A 20,678-nucleotide genomic window follows, 5' to 3' on the forward strand; every position below is an offset into this window, starting at 1 on the left:
CAGGAGAAAGCGTGGCCAGGGCAGCTGTCCCAAACTGCTCAAAGGGATATTCTACACGACAGAATGTCATGTCCAGCATATAAATTAGGGGAGCTAGCCAGGATCGAGTCCTTCGTTCCACAGGACTCTTGCATGCTTTAGCACCACCTTGTCTTTTTGCACATACAGATGAGATTGCACAGCATGATGCATAAATGTATACCTTTTGGAAGTTCTCTGTGGGATTCATTTCTATTCTGTTGATAGTTCTGCAAAACATGTCCCACTGCTAATTCCTAGCCTTTACTTGTATTGTAGGTTGCTGCAGACTGCCAAACTCTCCCTATTTTGCTGTGGGTGGGTCAGTTTTTCTTGTGCATGGTAACAAACATTGGCTCTGCAGTTTTGGCTACATTTTCAATGCTTACTGCATTGAAGGAAGGGCATGTAATTCAGTTTCAGGTGGGCCCAAAGCCTCTTGTCCAGCAGGGCTTTGGAGAGTGAATGAGTGAGAGTTACTACAAATTTGTAGGCAGAAAGAAGTCCATCTAGCTGAGTGGCAGCTGGAGCATGCTTGTCAGTTCACTGTTGAGGTACGATCAGTAGCCCCACTGCTTTGGAAACAGTGCTGTAAAAAGACGCTTCCTAGAGGCTTCAAGAAAGTGCATGTACATATAAGGGATTTTCTTTTCTTCCTACGGCATTTCAAATTATTGGTTATTTTTTTTAAGGAAGGAAAATAGGTCATGAAATCTTAAGACGGAAGCCGTAAGTCTTCACCAGCTGTCTGTGACATTATTTCCAGATGTTCCTGCTCTTAGCCATCATGGCCCACTGCAGGAATCCTGGCAAAGGAGCTGTCACTTTGATCTCTTTGTACCAGCTCCTGTGTACCCACCATCTCTGCTCCTGTCGTTCCTGGCTGGACTGTATCTTGCCCTTGTCTGCAAAATCTGTTACAATACAGAGACATTCCTTTGCTTGACCAAGGGTCTGCATTTCCTATTCATTAAAAGTATAGATGACAATTCCCAGGCATCTTAAACAATGGCCATTTGTATGAAGGTTTGAGCTAAAACCATATTTGCATCCTTGAAGGGCATTCTCACTGAAGAAAGCAGTATGGGGCCTAACACCTGAAGAGACAGGAGGATTCCATGCCTCTCACCGCAGTTTTGTCAGGTCTAATCCCACTGTTCTGCTACCAGCAGGCTGCCATGGCATTTCACATCCAAACGTGGAAGGGCTTAATGAGGAACGGGCACTGCCTGCCTGCTGCAGGACAGATGACTCATTTCTCTTTTAACCTACCAAGGCTGAAAGACAGCAGAAGTACAAAAAGTATAAAAAACAGAGCAAGAAATGGCAATCCCTGCCATTGCAAACACAGGACAGCCACAACATGGCTCCTGGTGTTCTCCTGTAAAGTCCTTTTGTTGCTAGGCCGTGAATCTCTACTGAAAGCTGACCAGGCACTGGCACAGGCTCTGCAAGGAAATGTCAGTTTGGTTCATCTACTCTCTGCCAATCCTCAAAAAGTGCTGGGAGATGCATTAAAGCAATCTTGGAACCATAGAAAGTTTGAGCTAGAAGGGACCTTGAAAGCTCACCTGGTTTCACACCCTGCCGTGGGAAGGGACACGTCCCACTAGACCAGATCCAAACTCCAAGCTTTATCCAACCTGGCCTTGAACATTTCTCATGACGGCGCAACCACAGTTTCTCTGGGCAGCCTGTGTCAGGGCCTCACTAGGGAATAATTTCTTCCCAATATCCAATGCAACACCGTCCTCTGTCAATGGGAAGCCTTGTCCAGTTTCTCCAGGCCTTTGTCCAAAGTCCCTCTCCAGCTCTCATGGAGCCCTCTCAAGTCTTGGAAGGGACCCTGAGGTCTCCCTGAAGAGAAAGAGGGAGACCCCTTCTGCAGGCTGAACAAGCCTATGTCTCATGCTGTCTCTATAGGAGAGGTGCTCCAGGTCTTTGAGCACCCTCATGAGGATGGACAGATGCTGATGGTGGTCTCCAAGCTCTAGACCCTTCTGGGACCTTGCTGCCTGAGAGGTGAGACATGCATTGTGGTGCAGTGGATTCTAAAGGTCTAATGGCTTTCCTCCCTCATTGCCTACAAGAAGCTGAGTCTCCCATGACTCTGAGGGGTGTGCAAGGGATGCCTGCTCTGCCTGGGGATACTGGGTTCCTCAGGGTGCCAGTGCCCTGACAGGGGCCAGTGGATGGCTGTCTGAAGCCAATTTTATTTTGATTTGCCTTAACAGTGGTTGTCAGAAGCATACAGGGGAGGGGTTGTACAAGTGCCACATCCAGGAGGCAGCTAGGAGAAGATGGAGGAAAGCCTTGTCTCTGGGGGCACTTCGTCTGGCATGCAGTTCACATCTCACATGGAACAGGTAGTTCAGCAGGAGATCACCAAAGACACTGTACCCCAGAGACATTCTCCAGTCAGATGGCAAAAGATCTCTACCACTGGACTGCAGTGAGACATTGACTGGGCTGATGGTGTCCTGCCAGCAGGCAGGCTTTGGCAGGGCCCGGGGGATAAAAAGTAAATCACCAGGCCTGGGGCTGTGGAGACTGTCCTTTCTGGTTTGGGGGGTGATGTTGGTTTGGGCCTTTTTGAAGATTGCTTTTTGAGTGGAGGCCTTTTTTGAGAGTTGTCATTTGGGAGCTTTTTTGAGTCTTTTTGGCTTTGGGCTTTTTGAATGTAGGGGCCTTTTGGGTCTTGTGCTTTCTCCTTTGGCTCCAGCTTGCCCGCTATCTTGCTACTCATTTGCCCTGGCCCTAGCCCGTGTTTTGTCCCTTTTGCCCTGGCCCCAGACTGTCTTTTGGCTCTTGCTCGCTCTCAGGTCTGTCCTGCCTCCCCGTGTCCCTGACCAATGTCCCGTCTGCTTCGTCTCTGTGTCCCTGCCTGAGCCACCTGTGTCCAACTCCACCCATCTCCGAGCCAGCCCGGCGCAGCAATCCTGGCTGTGGCCGTGTCCATGGTCCTGGACCCGCGGCCGGAGCGCCCCTCACCCGTGCCGGGTGGCCGGTGTGGCCGGAGCCGGGCACGGGCAGCGGCGCACAGCCCCCGCCTGGGGCCGCCGACCGCTCTCCCGACCTCCCGTGGTAACGCTCCCTCTGCCTCTGCCTCTGCCTCTGCCTCTCCCTTCTGTTTCTCTCTCTCCCCTCTCGCCGACTCCTTTCCCATTTTCCTTCCTTCTTTTCTGTCTTTTCTACCCCTTCGTTTTGGACAACTCCTTTGTCTTTTTTGGTTTTTTTGTTACAAATAAACGGTTCTCAGATACAATTCTTGCCTTGTTTGGCTTAATTTCATTCCTGGCCATTCATTTTAAAAAAGAACTGCAGTTTTCCACAGTGAAATATGACAATGGCAAACAGTAGCTCGCAACAATGAGATGGGCAGTGGCACTGGGAGGCGCTGCTTCAGTCCGCATAGGGTGGGAGAAGTGAAGGGCTATTCCAAAAGCCGAAGGGCATCCCAAAGAGCTGCAAAGTGCACATGGTGCATGGAGAATGCATCAGGACATCAGGAGAGGAACAACATGGGTGGAGCAAAACGCAACAAATCCAACCTGGCTGGACAAGTGCTGCTGTACGAACTTGGCAATCATGGAAAACTGCTTTTTGAACACCTGTTCTTCTTAAGTGCACTCCATTATACCGCAGGGTCAAGTGTAAGCATACCCACTTCCCTCTGAAATACAACTGCATTGAAGCATCCCTGCTTTATGCTGCCAGCACAGACTGCAGGCTTCTCCCCAAAGTGGAGCTTGCTAGTCACAGTGTATGCTGCTGGTTGACTTAATTCTGCCTCTCTCTGCCCATTGTCTATGAGCTCAATGACTATGATTTTATTTACCTACAAGTATTTACTGAATGTTGAAAAGTTCTGTGAGTTCTGCTTGTCAGGTTTAAAACTGAAATGTGTGGTACTGGGACACAATCCATTGTCCTCAGCTTCCTGGAGGACTTTACCTGTCAAAATCATTATCAATGTTTATTATGAGGAGTGCATTGCTGTAGAGAATTTAACGTGGCCAGCAGCTCAGTGTTCAGGTAGCCTTTTGTTTAATCTTGCCAAAACAAGATGGGAGAGAAAACAGGAAGAGTGGTAGTGAGAAAACGGAAGGGTTGAGACAAAAACAGGTGAACCAAAGGATGGAGGAAAATAAAACAAAGGCATCCACTCACCACCTCCCACAAATACACTGATAGTGATAGCCAGTCCCTAGGCAACATTTGCTTTTGAAAAACTCCCTCCACAGCCTCTGCTGGTGAGTATGGCACTGTATTTTAGAGATATCCTTTTGGTCAGTTGGTGTTAGCCCTCCAGCTGCCCCTCTACCACCTTCTTTCCCGCGCAAGGCAACTCTGTGACCCTTGATACTGTGCTGGTTTGCTCAGTGAGAGCCAATTGTGGGTGCGTTACCAACCCTGCTTCAGCCACAAATCCCGAGCATGGCACCTGACTATGAAGTAGCACCATACAGCTGCTATGAAGGTGATTAACTCCATCCCAGCTAAATGGGGTACACACATCATCAGTAAATCATTAGGAATTCAGGAAGTGTGAGGGTGAAAGTTCTGGACACCTTCACTGTCATTCCCTTTTTGTCAATTACATGGGTCTGTTGGGACTTTGACCAACATGGTCTGGTGGAATATGTCCCTTGGGCAGGGGCAGGGAGACTTCTCCCACCCTCCAGAGCCCAGTGCAACCCTGTCTCTTCTGGTGGCCAGCAGTTACACGGGCAGAGGCTGAGGCCTTCCCATCTGTCCTACAGTCTACAAGAGATTTTGGCTTGGAACGAAAAGGCTGCTGGGGTAAAAATCCCCATGCCTCGGAGCCCCTTTCCCTCAGCAGCCAGAGGACGCCCTGCCCACAGAGGAACGGCTGGGCAGCAGCGCAATACAACAGAGCCCTGCTCCAAAGCAGGGAAGGCCTCAGCCAAAACACTGTGGTCTGCAGACAGGAGAGATGCCTTCAAGCTGTTCTGAACAGTACCTGACTCCAGTCCCCAGCACACCGTTCCACCTTGCACCTAGGGCTGTCCTGGAGGGTGCTGCTCATGGGGAGAACAATCAGTCCTCAGGACCCTGACACTTGAGAGCCTGACACGCTTCACCAACACTGATCTCATCACTTTTTGGTGGCCTGGGCTCTGCCACAGCATGGAGCACCTTGCTGGGTCCGACCATGCTGCACTGGGGAGGGTGTTTGGTGACACCGGGCTGCAGTGACTGACCCTGGCTAATGGGTGCTTTTTCCTGAAGGCCTTCAGTGTCCCACTTCAACTGCAACTACCTGGTGGATTTTTTCCCTAGAAAGACAGGACACAAGGTGAGGACAAGAGAGAAATCAGGCATTTTGAACTTAAAAAAATTACTTTTATTTTAGGAACCAATAAAATTATGGTAAATATTTACAAATAATTATCTCACATAAAGGTTACATAAAACCAAATGTCCACAAGTAACAGTCACTCTCATGAAAAGACACACAGATATTGAACTACGCCAATCTTATTGCATGTTTCTTCAACTAATCTAAAAATAAAAAGTGTTGCAGTCAACCATTTAACTTAGAATAAAATCACAAATTCCAGTATTGACAGGAAAAAGAATTAAAAAAAAAAAAGGAAGAAAAAAAACCCCTTCAAATGGCCCCTCCTTTTCGACCCATGCCTTAGCACCCCTGGTCCCCAGCCCACCTCCCTTTCCGCTACCCAAAACAAAACCCAAAACAAAATCCCCAAAATAATGTTCGACGTCTTTGGCAAATTGGCACCGCTGTAATTACATTCAAATATTATAACACACAAAAGCAACACACAGCACTAAGGAAAAAACACCAAGATTTCAAGTTTGTTCTTTTCCTACTAGAAAAAAAGAATACAAAACATACACATTTTAAGAAGCATTTTTTCATCTGTTTTGCAACAGATGTTATCCCCTACTTTCAAAGGCAATTCAACAGTTATTTTTAGGATTTTTTTTGTAAGTTATTTTTTGTTTGTATGTACTTCTCAAGGTGAGGAGGCATTTCTTTTTCTCCCTCTCTTTCTTTTTCCTCTCTTTTCAAAGAAGTAAGGTTCAATGCAGGCATTGCAGACTTTGGTGGATACAATATATATGTATTTCTTTGATGCTAGAAGTCCCTAATACATAGTTGTTTGTCTGTAAGAAAAAAAAGTTTGTCCTTTTTTTCTTGGAAAGGAATTCCATTTGCAATGAAATGAGTTTCTGTAATTTCGAAATGTACGAAGGCCACTACAGAAAGTGAAAAACCAGGACAAGATTTTTTTCCCACAGGAGGCTGAGCAAATGGAAAGGCAGGTCTAAATGCCCACGGGCCATTTTCCCCACCTCATATAGACAAGGCAGAGCCAGAAACCTTGGACACAGGGGTCTGGCTGGGTGGTGTCTGGGGCTGATGCTGGAGTAGGATCCACCTCTCCACAACCCCTGCAAGCTTCTGAGATACTCAAGTGTGCCTACACATACAGGTGTGTAGACAGAAATCCCTACATGCATGCCTGCTCACCCAGCAGTGCTGCAGCTATGTCCAGCTCAGTCCTTTCAGTCTGGCTCCCACCATGGAGCTCCTGCCTTCTGTGAGCCTTTCACGGGACTGAGTGAGGCCACTGCTGGAGCTGACACCTGTGCCAGCTGTGATGCCGAGGTGAGCAATCTGGGCACCACTTTGACATGCTTTTCACTCAGCATTTGCATGTCAAGTCTCATTAGCTCAACCAAAAAAAAAGCACTAATTGGTTTTGATCCTTTCAGATCCTTTTGCTTGTCATACTGCGGTAACATGTACCTGTGACAAGAGCAGATCTGAGAAACTACAGGGCTTCCTAGCTGGAATCCCCAGCCTTGTGCTGCTGCTGAGCACTCTGCCTCCAGAGTGGAGGGCAGCTGGCTGCAGCTAGGAAGGTGTGCCTAGTGCCTCTGTCAGTGCAGGCTGCCCGGCCCAGCTCTGCCTAACAACACCCACATGTGACCATCACTTACACACTTAGCAAGACCTCAGGGCACGTTAGCCAAGAGCTGCTGGTCATCTAACATTTCATCAATGAATCCAGAAGAAAAACCAGTTTTTTCCAGAATTTGCTGGGACAGAGTCATGGGGTGGGTCAGCCTAGTGCTCTGCTACCTCTTGGGCCTCATGCTTCCCAGTGGCACGTGCATGCAGAGAAGAGCATGGCACCGGGAAGGACACCTGGTCAGAGCTGTGTTGGAGCCAGTGACAGCTACACAAGTCGACTCTGCTACAGGCCACAGCTCTGGAAGCTATGGGTACCCGCGCCTGGAAATAAGCAAGACCATTGCATGGCTTCCTCTCTCCTTCATACTGAATGATGTGTAAAATACATAAATTAAAGAAAAAGAAAAGCAGGAATATAACCCCATTAGCTAAGACCAGCATGGCAAAGCATTTATCAACATCCGGTAACTGCTAAGACCTGGCACAGTGAGGCCATCACACCTCCCTCACCCCCCATGCTGCTCTCTCCCATCGCACTGCCCTCACTACGGCACCAAGAGGACTCAGTCACAGGGGGTCAAGGAGGGGTGACAGATTGTGAGCTCCATGTACGCCGGTGCTGTTTCTTTCCTCACCATCTCCTTCCCAAGTGCCTCAAGCACTGATGTTGTCGTGCCTCCTGCCAGTCCAATCAGAGAACTTCTTAGACATCTTGGAATGAGCAGTCACTCTCTGGTCCCAAGACACCAGAGCCCCGACTGTTTCTCTACTGCAACATTGATCAAAGAAAACTTTTGATCTGTTGATCCAGTCCTGAGACATCCAGAGCTCTGCAGTCAGTAGAGATGCCTAACAATAATATCACCATAACTGAACCTTCAGACATAGATGATAAACAAACTCAGTGTCCTCAACATTTTGTGTCTCCTTTATGGTCACAGTCTGAGAGCATTTAACTGAAGGTTTCCTCAACAAGTCAGAATTCCCCTCATTCATGCAATCCTGATTCTGGCCTCCAATGATTTAGTCTTACAGCAGCATTTTTCCTCTTCACCTCTCAGATTTAATTTCTTAGCCTGTGTCAGCAATGTATTTGATCAAATTATTGCTGGAGTGTCAAGTACTGGAAAACCCTCCACCTAACCAAGCCTAGAATGGAGTTCAGTGCTGAAACTGCCTGAAGGCACTTCATGGGGTTGTTTTCTGCAAGGGTTTAGTAATGATTCACTGCTCTGCAGGGCACTGAAGTAAAGGATTAGCAGGGCACCCCAGACCCCAGAACTGGACTGGCTCTCTCCCCTCCTTGCAGCCCTTAAGGGTCATTTGCTTCCCATCTCCACCTCACCCAGTAGCCCCTCACTCACAAAATACTGAGGCCAGAGAGGATGGATGGAGACAGGCAATCCTCTGTCCTCCCCAGATGACCACCTTCTACCAATAGTACCTTTCAAAGATGTTCCCCAAGGCGGAGGATTCCCACAATGAAGACTCTGGACAGAAAGTCTTTCTGAGGAAAGCTGTCTGTAAATCTCAAGTGAAATATTCCCAAAGCCAGAAAGTACTGTCAAGAAGTGCCATTTCCAGCAGCATGGCGTGAATACTCCATGGCCTAACTCATACTGGCTGTTCATGACAGAAAGATGTCCCAGCAGATGTGAGTGAGCCGTGGCTGCCATGTTTTGGGAGATGGGTCAGGCACAAGTCCCTGCTTCACATGTGCAAGGGTGGGAGTTTTGGGTTTCCCCTCAGTAGCTGCCTGTGCATCCAGAGCACCTGGGATGGAGCCCACCACCCTGCCTGGCAGGCCAAGGGCTGCCCTGATGAAAGCCTTGAGACCAGTCAGGCCTGAGCACTTTGGGTCACTTCAGCCAGTGGCATTCACCCATCCATCATCTGGAGGAAACACACCTGTCATGTCTTTCCTAAGTTCCCAGCCCAACTACAAGCACTTCTGGCATTAGTATGATGTAACATCTGCTGAAATCTCATTTGGTCTTCTCAACATTATCTGAATTAATGTATGTCACAGAATTCATGCTGCTGAGGAAACAAGTAAAAGTAATGTGGTTGCAGGAGAGCAGGCAGAGTGGGTGAAGGACCCAGTGCCAATGAGCTGCATTTCCCTTACTGAGCACACACACTTGTTTTAGCCAAGCCTGATGGTGTCCCAACAGCCAGTGTAACTCAGCACACCTCTGTTCCAGATATATCACCTGCACTGGTGGTCAAGCCCTTGTTTCTCATCTCTTCAGCAAAGGCACAGGACAGACACATCCCTTCCTGAGCTCCCAGAGAAGGTGCATGTGCTTAGAGTGGAGACAATGCACACCCCTTGGCAAGGGTCCTGCCCAGGGTCCCAGGGACAGAAGTGCCCTTTCCAGTATTGTCCAAGGAGTGAAAGCAATCATGGGGAATGCAGAGAGTTATGAACCCAAAGCAGGGCTCCAGAAGATTCCTTGTATAAATTTTCCATACTGTTATTTGTCTTTTGTTAAAAACAGGTGTGTATCAGTAATTAATTGCTGAAAGAATAAAAGTGGCACTCATTTCACTGATAAGTTTATCACAAAACTTATTTCTGGGTTAGTTTAAAAGAGTCTGGCTAAAATCCCTGATGGGGTCTGTGAAATCATGCTGGAATGTCACTGAGCTGGTGGGACCTGGATGTCTCCTTGCTGAGGATTGGAACACATCTGCCCTGGAAACGTGGAAGTGATAGCTGCATTTCCATACGATGAGAAGATGCCACTGGAGTGGGAGAGGGAATTTCTCAGCAGATCAGTGGCCACTACAGATACCAGATATGCAGCACAAGTGATGAGGTGGGAAGGGAAGAGAGAGAATAGTGTTAACTCAGGAGCTGCCAGAGAAAGGTTTGTACAGCTGGAACCTGGTGAATACCTGCTTGAATGTTCCTCCACAGGAGTGCATCTCAAGTTTGCCACCAAAAGCCTTTCTTCTGCAGGCAAGCACCAACAGAAGAGCCCAGGCAGCTCTGGGTGGATGAGGATGGTTGGGTCGGGAGTAAGGAGGCTACAGCCAGGTCTTCATCTCAACAGGACCAGGGAGCTTCTCCATTGCCCTCAGGAGGGAAGGGATGGGGTCATGCCCATCATCCTTATGTGGCTGAGGTTGTCTATGCCTTGGTCTGGGCTAGGGGGAAGCTTCAGGGAGAGATCAGCAGTTCTCCTGGCTCCATGGAGAGGCAGTGATTGGTGTGGCTGCTTAGTGGTCATTCGTAGCTGCTCTGCTCTCTTAATTTAGCTCCCCACAAGGTGCATATTGAAACGTGTGACTATTAGTGCTTCCTATTCGAGTAGGAGGGAAGAAACACAGAATTAGCAGGGAAAAATTCCCCTCAGGCATGTCTGGACTACAGTGCTGGAATCTGCAATGCCTTCACAGAAATGTACAGACCCCCTGAAACAAGTAATTTCCCTTTTAGCTTGGCTTGGAAAATGAGTGCAGCTGCCCTCATGCCTGGTACCCCCCACTCAATATAAGCACTTAACAAAAATCATAACCACAGTATTTCTCTGCCTTCCTCTCGGGTTTTCATGACTGGGATTTAGCACACAATCTGTAGAGATAGATGTAAGGTGTCAACTGTTATTTAGGAATTCCTTCCTGGATGCTGCTTAACTCGAAACCAGTGAATCTGTTCCAGTGTTTAGTATGATGACAAATGAACATAAATGAATATTAAGCGGTAAAATATCACAAAATTGCCTATGTCTTTCAGTTGCCCATGTGTTTGATACCAGCATATAGCATGATCACACACAACTGTCAAATAGGATGCTCTATATAGAAACAACATCAGCCCAAAATACAGCCACAATGAGTGTTAACCTGGTTCAAAGTTGCTTAAAGCTTACTGAGTTCTTTGAATCAGTGCACCAGTTTCAAAACACACTTTTGGATGTGTTTTGACTTCATACTTGTACAGTGTTGCTGTTTATGCTTAAGCTACTCTTACAGTAATACAAACAAGCAAATATTTACAGTGGTGTGCTTGCGTAAAGTTGAGCAGACTGATTTTTTCTTTGCCACACACACACAAAAAAAAAAAAGAAAAAAAGAAAAAAAAGAAAAAGAAAATAAGAAGAAGAAGAAGAAGAAGAAGAAGAAGAAAAGAAAATTGCCTTAAGTCTCACAGCCTGTTTCAGTGTGCAGCAAGAGGGAGCTGCCCCAAGGGGAGCTGCTGACACCTCTTCCTTATCCCCAGATACAGCCATGGCACCCGCAGGCGATTAAAGCAGTAGCCAGCCGGCTGCAAAGAACATGAAGCTACCACACATTTTTGACCACACAGAGCTTCAGGAGTACCACTTCCTCCTGTTTCTCTGTTTGATTCAGGACCCAACCAGATTTAAGAATACAATAATAATCAGTTCAACAAGCTTTAAGAGCAAAATTTCAATCATCATGTTCCTACTAGGTACTTTCTCCTTCCCTTTTGGGGTGGCTGGCATGGTGGCAGCAAGATGACTGTCTCGGTTGTCCCAGACGTGCGTGCTGTCAGTGCCGACGCCCTGAGCTCCGGCGTCAGTGGCGGTCATAGGCGGCGGCGGCAGCTGGCGCGGCTGCTCCACGGGCTGTGGCGCTGTAGTAGTAGGGGGAGCCTGTGAGGGATGAGACCACTGTGAGGAAGACAAAGGTGGAGAGGTGCCAGCTTGCAGTGCTCTGACAATGGGTGTCAGAGAGCACTCCAGCCAAAGCTTCAGTAAAGGCTGGGTAAATAGAATGAAAATTGCCTTCATGCATGAGAAGGAGGCCACCATTGCTCTGCATTGCTGCTTGCCATTCGATACCTTCTTCCATTCCTTCACTCAAACCATCAACTTCATTTACTTCACAAAAAGAAGTGAATTACTTTCCAGAACAGAAAGTCAAAATATTCCAACCCAAACACACCACCACACTCTGATTTCTTTTCTTTTTCCCCCTCCTTTTAAAAGGAGAAGGTTGAACCCCAAAGCATCCAAAGTACTTCAATGAAAGCACTTGTTTAGCAAGAAAAGGCCTGAAAAATATTGGTGAAAATTCTCTGTCCTGCAGGACTAAGCACTGGTGGATAGGATGATTACCCAAGGATCACCGGGAACCTGAGCTATTTTTGAATGTTTGAATGTTTTGAATGTTTTGAATGTTTGAATGAGGAAGAGTCTTTGACTGATATCCAGAGAGATACCAATCTGTCCAGCCAGCACCAGTTATAAGAAACCTTCCAAGCACACCTGCAATGAAAGCAACTCCAATCCATCCTAAGAAGGGAGTTTCCTCTCTTCAAGGTGCTAGCAGTTGGGTCTGCAAGTCACCAGTTTCACATGTCTGGGATGTGATGCTCATCACAGTGTGGAAGAACCCCTCTGGAAGGACTCGAACTCAGCCACATGCATCTGAGACCACCAGGGAGGTTTGGATGAGCAACCATGAGCCCATGCGAGTAACAGCTCTGGAGCAGTAAAGGGTTTGTTTTCATGAGTGGCCCTGTCTGAGAACTGCCTTCCATCCTAAGCTCCCTGCTTTCAACACACATGGGACAGCAGTCTATCAGCCAGTGTGAAGGGTCTTCACAGCCCTGGATGTAACTTGCCACAGAGGCAGTGACTTCTGCTGCTTCAGTGACACGAAGGAGCTGGCCCCACTAGGAAAAGGTGATGCCACCACCTCAGTGGGGACTGCGGACCCCTTAGGAAAGCATCAGTGGCAGTGAAGCCAAAGGTGCATTTTTTGGTTGTTCACTTCCCATCCCAGACTCTAGCAAACACTGCTCCTGCAGTCCAGTGGTTGCCCACCCCTTAGGCATAGCCTGAGTGTAACAGTGCCCCCGTTGTTCTACCACCATGGCCCTGCACACCCTCTGGAGCTGGAAGGGGAACCCAGCTGGCGTGCCTGATGCTGTTGGTACCATGCTCTGAGCTTAGCCAAAGGCCTGCCCCTCTGGGAGGCTGGAGAGCTCCTGCCGTCTCCTCTTACTGTACAGCCTCCCGAGGAACACTTTGCTGTTCACTCCAAAATTACCTGCGTGATTTCTTGAGGGCTGCTGGTTCAAAAGCCCAGGCACAGAGAAAAAATCACACAGGGATTTTAGGCTACCCTAATCCCTAAAATCAGGGAAAGTTGCTGTTAACCATTAGCAAAATGCAGGGCTACCTCACTGCTGTGGGTCCAACAGGCTCAGTCTGACAGGCAAGCCCAGCTGGTCCTTCTAGGCTGCTTTTGTCCAGAGTGCCACATCAGGAGATCAGCTCAGGTTTCATCACCAGCCTCCAGCTTTTCATTTCCAAGGGAGCACAAGCTGATGCATCCAAAAAACAGAGCACAGGCAGCATTTGCTCTTGCCCAACATGTGCAATGTGCTGCTCAGCACAGTTGGTCAGAGAAGAAAACTTGATCATGATCAGTATCCTACCACAGCATGCAGCACACTGCTTCTGGAACCTTGAGGGCTCAGAAACAGAGGACTTTGGCTACTGGAATGTGTCTCCTGCACAGTGCTGTGGCAAAACAGGAGCTTGTGCAGTACAGCTTGTACAAAACAGGAGCGTGTGGGTCTGCGTTGTCCTCAGTTGCATCCTTACAGACCTAGATATCCAAAATCAGACAAACCCACTGCAAAGGGCTTAAACAAAGTAAAGCAATCTTCAGAAGTGTGGTCCTACCTGACTAGAAAGACAGTTTTACAGTACACAAGAATAATTCAAGAGAGTCCATGAAATCACTGGCCAGGATAAACACTTGCAAAGATGTCTTTATACAAACTCCTAGGCAGGAGCCAATCTGACCTAGGTTTATTTACTAAAAGTAAAAAATTTTAAGCCATAGTCAATGGTGTTAAAGCAGATCCCTTCAGCAGGTCATCATTCCACTTATGTTTACACAAGTGTAGTCTTGTGTCATCTGTTGAGGGCATCACAACTGCTATCCTGGGCTGGACAGATAGTCTTCTTCCAGGTAACTGACATCAGGTTAAGGAGCCCCAGCCTCAGAAGCTATATTTCCTGGAGAATACTGGAACGCCTCACTAGGACAGTAAAAACCATTCTCACGGGTAGCCTAAAATTAAATGCTGTATACTTCGTATCCCAGCCAAACTCAAGCCATTGAAAGCAGAGAAAACTTCCTGGGTTGAATTGGCCACTCTTGAATGAGCAAAGGCAAAAATTAACAGCTGATCAGACCTTAAAATGTACATGCCATATCTAGCTGGGGTTTTGAGGATGTTCTTTGGGAGCTGACCTCTTGAAGGTGCCCAGTTTGCTGGCCCATGTCCCCTCATGGCCAATCCAGCTGCACAGACGTCCCTGGGGATCATGGCAGGCAGTCCCTTGAGGTAAAACAGCTCACAGGCCAGTGAAGAACCGAGTGGAACTGCTGTCCTCACCCATCACAGCACAGGAGCTCAGCGATGGTGGTTATCAGAGACCCCAGTCCCCACTGGTATCAGCACTAGCACTAGCACTAGCCACGGCAGCTCAGCTCAGGCAAAGGGGAGAAAAACACACAGGAGGGATCCAGCAGCCCAAACAGTTTCACCCTGACTCACAGAGCAGTGTGTGGGTCCCACCAGAGCTGAATGCAGTGCTTTCTGAGGTTTTGGGGTAAAGGGGTCTTTTGGGGGTCAGAGCCTTTGTTTTCACACTCCCTCTTCCTCTACATCTGTTCTGACTCAATGCAGCTACAAAAAGCCCAATATTTCTCCCATGCATTCCAAAGGCCTTACATTTCTTTCAACTTAGATTTTGCCAGTTTGCCTTTCAGTTGTGCAATCAAATAAGCTTGTATTTAAAGTGAAAAATGAAATCACTCACTCTTCCTGTCACCATGCCCCCATCCAGAACAGACTAGTCCATCCTTCTGTCATTTTTCCTTTCTAATTCATACTACCATCAATTTATTTCTTGACACAGTCATTTCTAGTGCCTACTTGTTCTCTAATCTTTCCACAGAATCCCACAGAGGAATTGAATCTAATCCTAACTGAGAGGCTGCAAGCCCTGCCCTTGCATGATGCCCTGCCAGAGCTGGCAGACATGGCACAGCGATGGTGCAGCCAAACCCTTCCAGCCCATGCACAGGGATCACATCTGTGTGAGAGCAGGGACACTGCATCTAACAGAACCACAGTGAGCAGGATTGACACAAATGCTACAAGCCAACAAAAAATGACTTTTTTTCTTCATTAGAAAATGTTGCTGTTATCTGTCCTTAGCATGCACATGCTGAGCTGATCCCATGCTGGTGTGCACCAGTATGTGCCAACAGCCTGAGCCCTAGGCATGCACGTTTGCCTCTCAGGCACTCGTGCATGTGCCTCCATGCACTCAGTGCATCCTGCACTGTACTGCTTGCAGGTCGTGTGCAGGACAATATGGGAAGAAAAAGAAAGGTAAAAGATGCTCCTTCCCTCAGCTCTTTGTCTGGCTATGAGATGGAGATACCTCCTTCAGCCACTAAGCCAGACCACACAGGTGGCCAGGGTTTATGTCCTCTTCCCAGCACATGCCTCCAGGAACTTGGGGACTGGACTCACTCTTGCTGTGGTTGAGGTGGGACTGAGTCATTCCCCACAGCAAAGCGGGTCATGTCTCTGACACCAAAAGAGGTGTGGGTGCCCCCAGGGTGAATGCAGGATGCAAGACTATGAAGACACTGCAAAGCTGCAGCAGACAGCTGACTTCTGCCCCTGCTTCTGTTGACCATTCCAAAGGACCATGGCTTGATTGTCTGCTCTTCCCCAGGAGCCATGGGGCACAGAATTTGGGACTGCCCCAGAGAGGAGGGAGCACAGTCCCCCATCTGCACTGGTTTCACAACAGCTGGGGCAGAAGAGGCTTGGTGTGTGGTGCAGAGGTGAGAAGCATCAAAGCGAGGGCAGAGGAGACAGCAGGGTAATGGTGAGTAGCTGGTGTTCTGCTGGGGGCAGACAACCAATTCCCAGTGTCTGCATGAATATGGTTCTGCCTTCCCCTGAAGACACCACCACACTCCCCTCCTTGCTGCTCCACACATACACAACAAAGACTGGGGACTAAAACCCAAAGCTTTCTCACTGTTTTCATCTCTCTCTTTTTACTTTCCCCCAAATATAATTTTTCAATCCAAGCATCCTTTCCTCCACTTGCAAATCATGGCATTTCTCCTTTTAGCTCCTCTTTCACAGTTCTCAGACTTGTGTGATTGCTGTGGTGCAATTCTTACTTGCCAGCACAGGGAATTAATTGAACGTAGGTGCTGCTAAGTGCTTATAGTATTACACTTTCATCTCAGTGAAAGGAGCAGGACTTTGTAAAACAAACTGTGTCAGGCAATGTACCAGTCCTGATTAATTTTGTCAAGGTTTCTGCTCTGAGGCCGATACTGCCAGAGCTTGTTCTCGAGAGAGAATTACTAAATGCACTCACGTATACTCCTGAGAGGAGAGGAAGCATCCTGGATATAGCTCAAATTAACCTATTCTCCACTGCGTGTGCCCAGGCTCATCACACAGCACCCTCTCGGTGTGCAGGGAGACTTGAGGCAGGTTTAAAGGCCCTGCCACAGACTCCTACTGGCCCTAAACTACCAGTAGGATTAGCAAGCACTAGGGAGAAGGGATTGTAGGATCAGGCTTCCAGTGACACAAGTAGAGCTGTGGCTGAAAGGGATCTCGGTGAGGCACAAGAGACATCTGACCCACAGACTCTGGTTGATTGCAGACACATTCTTGATCAGATCATACCACTGTACTTGGACCTACCCATGGTCAGACAGGGGATTCCCTCTCCACAAAACTCCAGCCCTCCCGCCCAGCTCCCAGTTTTGTGACCAGACTGAACTGAAATGGTAAGTTCATCTTCAGGACTTGCTGCAGAACAAAAATTCACATTTCTTTTTTTTTTTTTTTTTTTTAAGGGCCAAAACAAAGTATATTGAAGAGGACAAAAATAAGGAAGCCAAGATTATGTATTTTACATTTTCCAACAGAAAAAGAAACATCAGCATTGACATTATAGCATGAAACACTTCAATTTCAAGAAAGCTACAGTTTCCAGAAAAATGTGATAGCCTCTGATTCTTTTTGCCCTTGCCTCATTTAAACACATGTTCACAGCATGCTGCTGCGTCAATACTGCTGAAGAAATCCCCCCAGCCAGAGAACCAGCTTTGCTGTAAGGAGCACACTATCCCCGTAACTGCTTATATGTCAAAGATGAGTCAGAATTTGCCCCCAAAATGCATGATCCAAAAAGGAAATGAGAAAAAGAGGATGAAAAAAGGATATGGCACAGGTGAAAGGTTCTGGCAGCAAGCAGTAGCCTCATGACTAGCCTCCGTATAAAGTCTTCTGCTGACCCAGACCTAGCCATCTTCAGCATCTTCAGGGCATCACAGGGCATCACCTTGCCCAGCACCGTGGACAGCATGCTCAGAGCTGGAACAGGTCCATTGCCCCAAATAAAGAGTGAGCAGGCCGTGGCTGCAACCTACTGCTGACAGAATGGAAGGGCCCCTGCCCATGCCTGTGGGCTGCTCAGGACTGGCTTTGGGATAGCTCCAGACAGAGTGCACACCCTTCTAATGGAGGAGGATATCCACAGGCAGGAACAGAGTAAACAGACCAGGAGCCTTTCCAGAAGCCCTGTCTCCATGCAGAAGAGAAGGATGAGAGCTGGGTTGTCATTTACTTTTAGTATCATGCCAATTTCTTTAACACTTCAGAAGGCAATTTTTTAAAAGTTTTTTTATTGTTGTTTTACACAAAACCTGGCTTCCCAGGCCTATCTATGATGCAGAGCATTGCTGAAGCAGCTTTCCTGATTCAAAAGAAGTTGCAAAATGAGAAATGAAAAAAGCATGGTGTGTGCTCTTGCCCCTGGCAAAAGCATCTTCCCCATGCTGCTCAACCAAAATTCTGCCAGCACCACTGGCTGTGGCCATGGAAACAGTGGGTTTAAGCACAGGGACTCCCCTGGCTTTGTGCAGCTACGCCCATCCATATTAGCTGAAGATCTGTCTGTTGATTTATGATGGAAGCACTAACAAACCCTTAAATGTGGCACAGCAAATAACAGCATTATACCAGCACCATGGCATGGGAGGCAGAGGCTGTCTATTGCTCCCGAAGGATTTGTTTAAGGACAAGAACCATGATGAATACAGCCTGGGTGGTTCAATTACATGGGGACTCAATTACTTAAAACAAAGAAACTGGATGAAAAAAGTATGACAAAAATTCAAAATTATTTCGCTGCTGGAGGTCACATATAACAGCCCTGTCATCCATAAATCTGGAAATCTCTAAGGCATGCTACTCCTGTGTTGAGAGATGACAATTAATTGGTATTTTACTTACCTCATCCATGCAAATTATGCAGGGAAAAATTCTAATTACTGCATGCTACATGTATATAAGGTCAAAGTGGGCCAGCTTTTGACGGGGTGTAAAATGGATTATGTTTATCCTTCACATGAGGGCCATGATCCTGCAGGAGTTACAGGGCTTCTGTCTCCCATTGCTCATAAGGACCATGCTGGCATCAGTGAGGCTGTACCAGTGGTCCCTTGCTGAGGAGAGATGGAGTGGGCATACACACAACTGGGAAGCAAACACAACACGAGATCAGGGAGAAATGCAAAGCACATGCACAAGCAAGCAGCAATGTCATAGGAAGCAGTGGAGCTTACAATTGGCTGGAAGCAAACTGGCACCACAAGTTTTGTCTGAACAGGGTCCCTTACCCTCAAAAAACATGGTGACCCTGCTTTCCAGCAATACCCTATGTCTTTGGAAGGATTTTTATCCAAAGCAGGAAGATGAGACTTTTGGGCCAGGTCTTCTTGTTGGCAAAGTGAACCAAGAGCAATTATGCACCCCCCTGGGGACCTGCAGTCCCATTCTGGGTCTAAACATGACTGAGGACAAGCTGGGACACACATGCTGCCCACCCCAGGGCTGGACAAACACTGCACACCTTGCACTGATCTCTCAAGACAGGGGTGAACACTTACCCAGGAGTCCAGGGTTGGGAAACCTCCAGGAGTCGTTGTATGTTGAATATTGTGGGTGGCTGTATGGGCTCCCAGAAAACTCGCTCCCTAAGTTAAAGAGACAAACACAGAATAAAAGGTCATTTGATTTGAGATGACAGTTACCATTCTGAGGTAAAGGAGCTCTCCAGTGTGTGCTCTGCTCCACTGACAGCCACAGTAAGAGCACTGGTGGACACTCTGCCTTGAGGAAGGGGAATATGGAATAAATTATTAAGTAAATGGGTGCAAACATCTTTTATGTGTCTTTTTTGTGCTGCAACCTAGGCCTCCTGAACTTGCTGCAGGAGCAAGGAAATAAGAAGAGTTGGAAAAGCCTCTGGGACACTGATGGGGCTGGCCTTTGCCTCTCCGGCCCTACAGGACTCAGGTGAGAGGCGCAATACAATGACAGGGCTGTCCAGATACAGTCTCTGCTGCAGGAGAAGATGAACCAGACAATTTCTAGATATTGGATACCCTTCATGGAAAGTTGTCGTGGTCCCAGATAGTTCTCCAACACTGTAACCCAAGGAGAGGGATGTTTGCTTCACTTTCAGACAGATTTGAACCCTCCAGACAAAGGCACAAAAAAGGCTTGAAAGATTACAGCTATTTATCTCCACATCAGCTCCCATTCTTCCCATCTGTTTGTTCTCTTCACATGTCACCTGCTCCTTACTTTAGCTGCAAGCTCTTCAGAACAGAGCCTTGCACCATGGGGCTCTGACCTGGCCTCTCCACCACACAAATGCCAACACTGCTGCTGTTACATTAGAAAATATTCCTTGAATTACAGATTTCCTCCTCTCTCTCTTTGTTCCTCCTTCCCTTCTCCCTCTCCCACATGTAAATATATACAAGCACAGCACAGCAGGAGAAAGGGTATGTGTCCTAAGGCAAGATTTGAGGGCTGACAGGCCACAGCAGATGCTTGCCATGACCTTTGCATGCTTTGGTCCTTGGCACTGGCATAGCCATGACCCCATACCCAGGAGCTGCCATAACCCCAGCTAGGCAATGGACCCCTGACAGTTTGTCCTGAGCACCTCAGGCTCAGCACCCCTGTCCCATACAATCTATAGACGCGACCTGGAAACCACATCTGGGTCTCCTGGCCAGTGAGTGGCCGTGGTTTAGGCCGTTTGCTGGCACACTGGTGCCAGGGAAGAGGGGATGATGCTCTGGTCACCCAAACATAGGGTCAGGTCCAGGATGGCTTGATCTCCACGTGATTCTGCGTCAGTGAAAACAAGCTGCCTCTCTGCTCGCATCGCAAGATGAACAGACTGAGCGTGCTGACAGCAGGACCAGCCTAACACTAGTCTGCTACGGGAAGTCTCTGTTAGCATCTCTTTCTTGTCTCTTTTCTGCAGCCCTTTGGACCCATGGCACTTACTAGGAGCAACCTACTGTCTCTCCCCAGCACAGCATCCATAGAGAGAAGGTCCAAAGCATGCAGCACCAAGCACTTCCACACTTAGCACACCTTGCTGTGCCAACAACTCTTCACAAGCTCAGAGTAGGGTTTTCCTATTGTCTCTAAGGAATGGCTTTACTTCACCCTGAGCCAAGAAAAATGAAGCTATTTCAAACATTTCTTCACAGGGAAGTATACAGTGCCTACAATTCTTCTCTGGTCCTGTCCCAATGGCTGATGGATGACTTCAGTGCC

General features: G+C 47.8%; 1 protein-coding gene across 2 annotated transcripts in view; it reads right to left on the minus strand.

Moving 5' to 3' along the window:
• Positions 1-5,373: 5,373 nt before the first annotated feature.
• The window catches only part of PAX5 (paired box 5), a 128,162-nt gene continuing 112,857 nt past the window's right edge, over positions 5,374-20,678 (minus strand). For both annotated transcript variants that reach the window (XM_038124857.1, XM_038124858.1), the window contains 2 exons: positions 18,986-19,072; positions 5,374-11,613 (listed from right to left, as the gene is read on the minus strand). In XM_038124857.1, coding sequence (XP_037980785.1) covers positions 11,537-11,613; positions 18,986-19,072 — 164 coding nt within the window. In that variant the 3' untranslated portion in view covers positions 5,374-11,536. The remainder of the gene's footprint in view (positions 11,614-18,985; positions 19,073-20,678) is intronic.

Source organism: Motacilla alba, chromosome Z, assembly GCF_015832195.1.
Source record: "Motacilla alba alba isolate MOTALB_02 chromosome Z, Motacilla_alba_V1.0_pri, whole genome shotgun sequence".
Classification (NCBI taxonomy): Eukaryota; Metazoa; Chordata; class Aves; order Passeriformes; family Motacillidae; genus Motacilla; species Motacilla alba.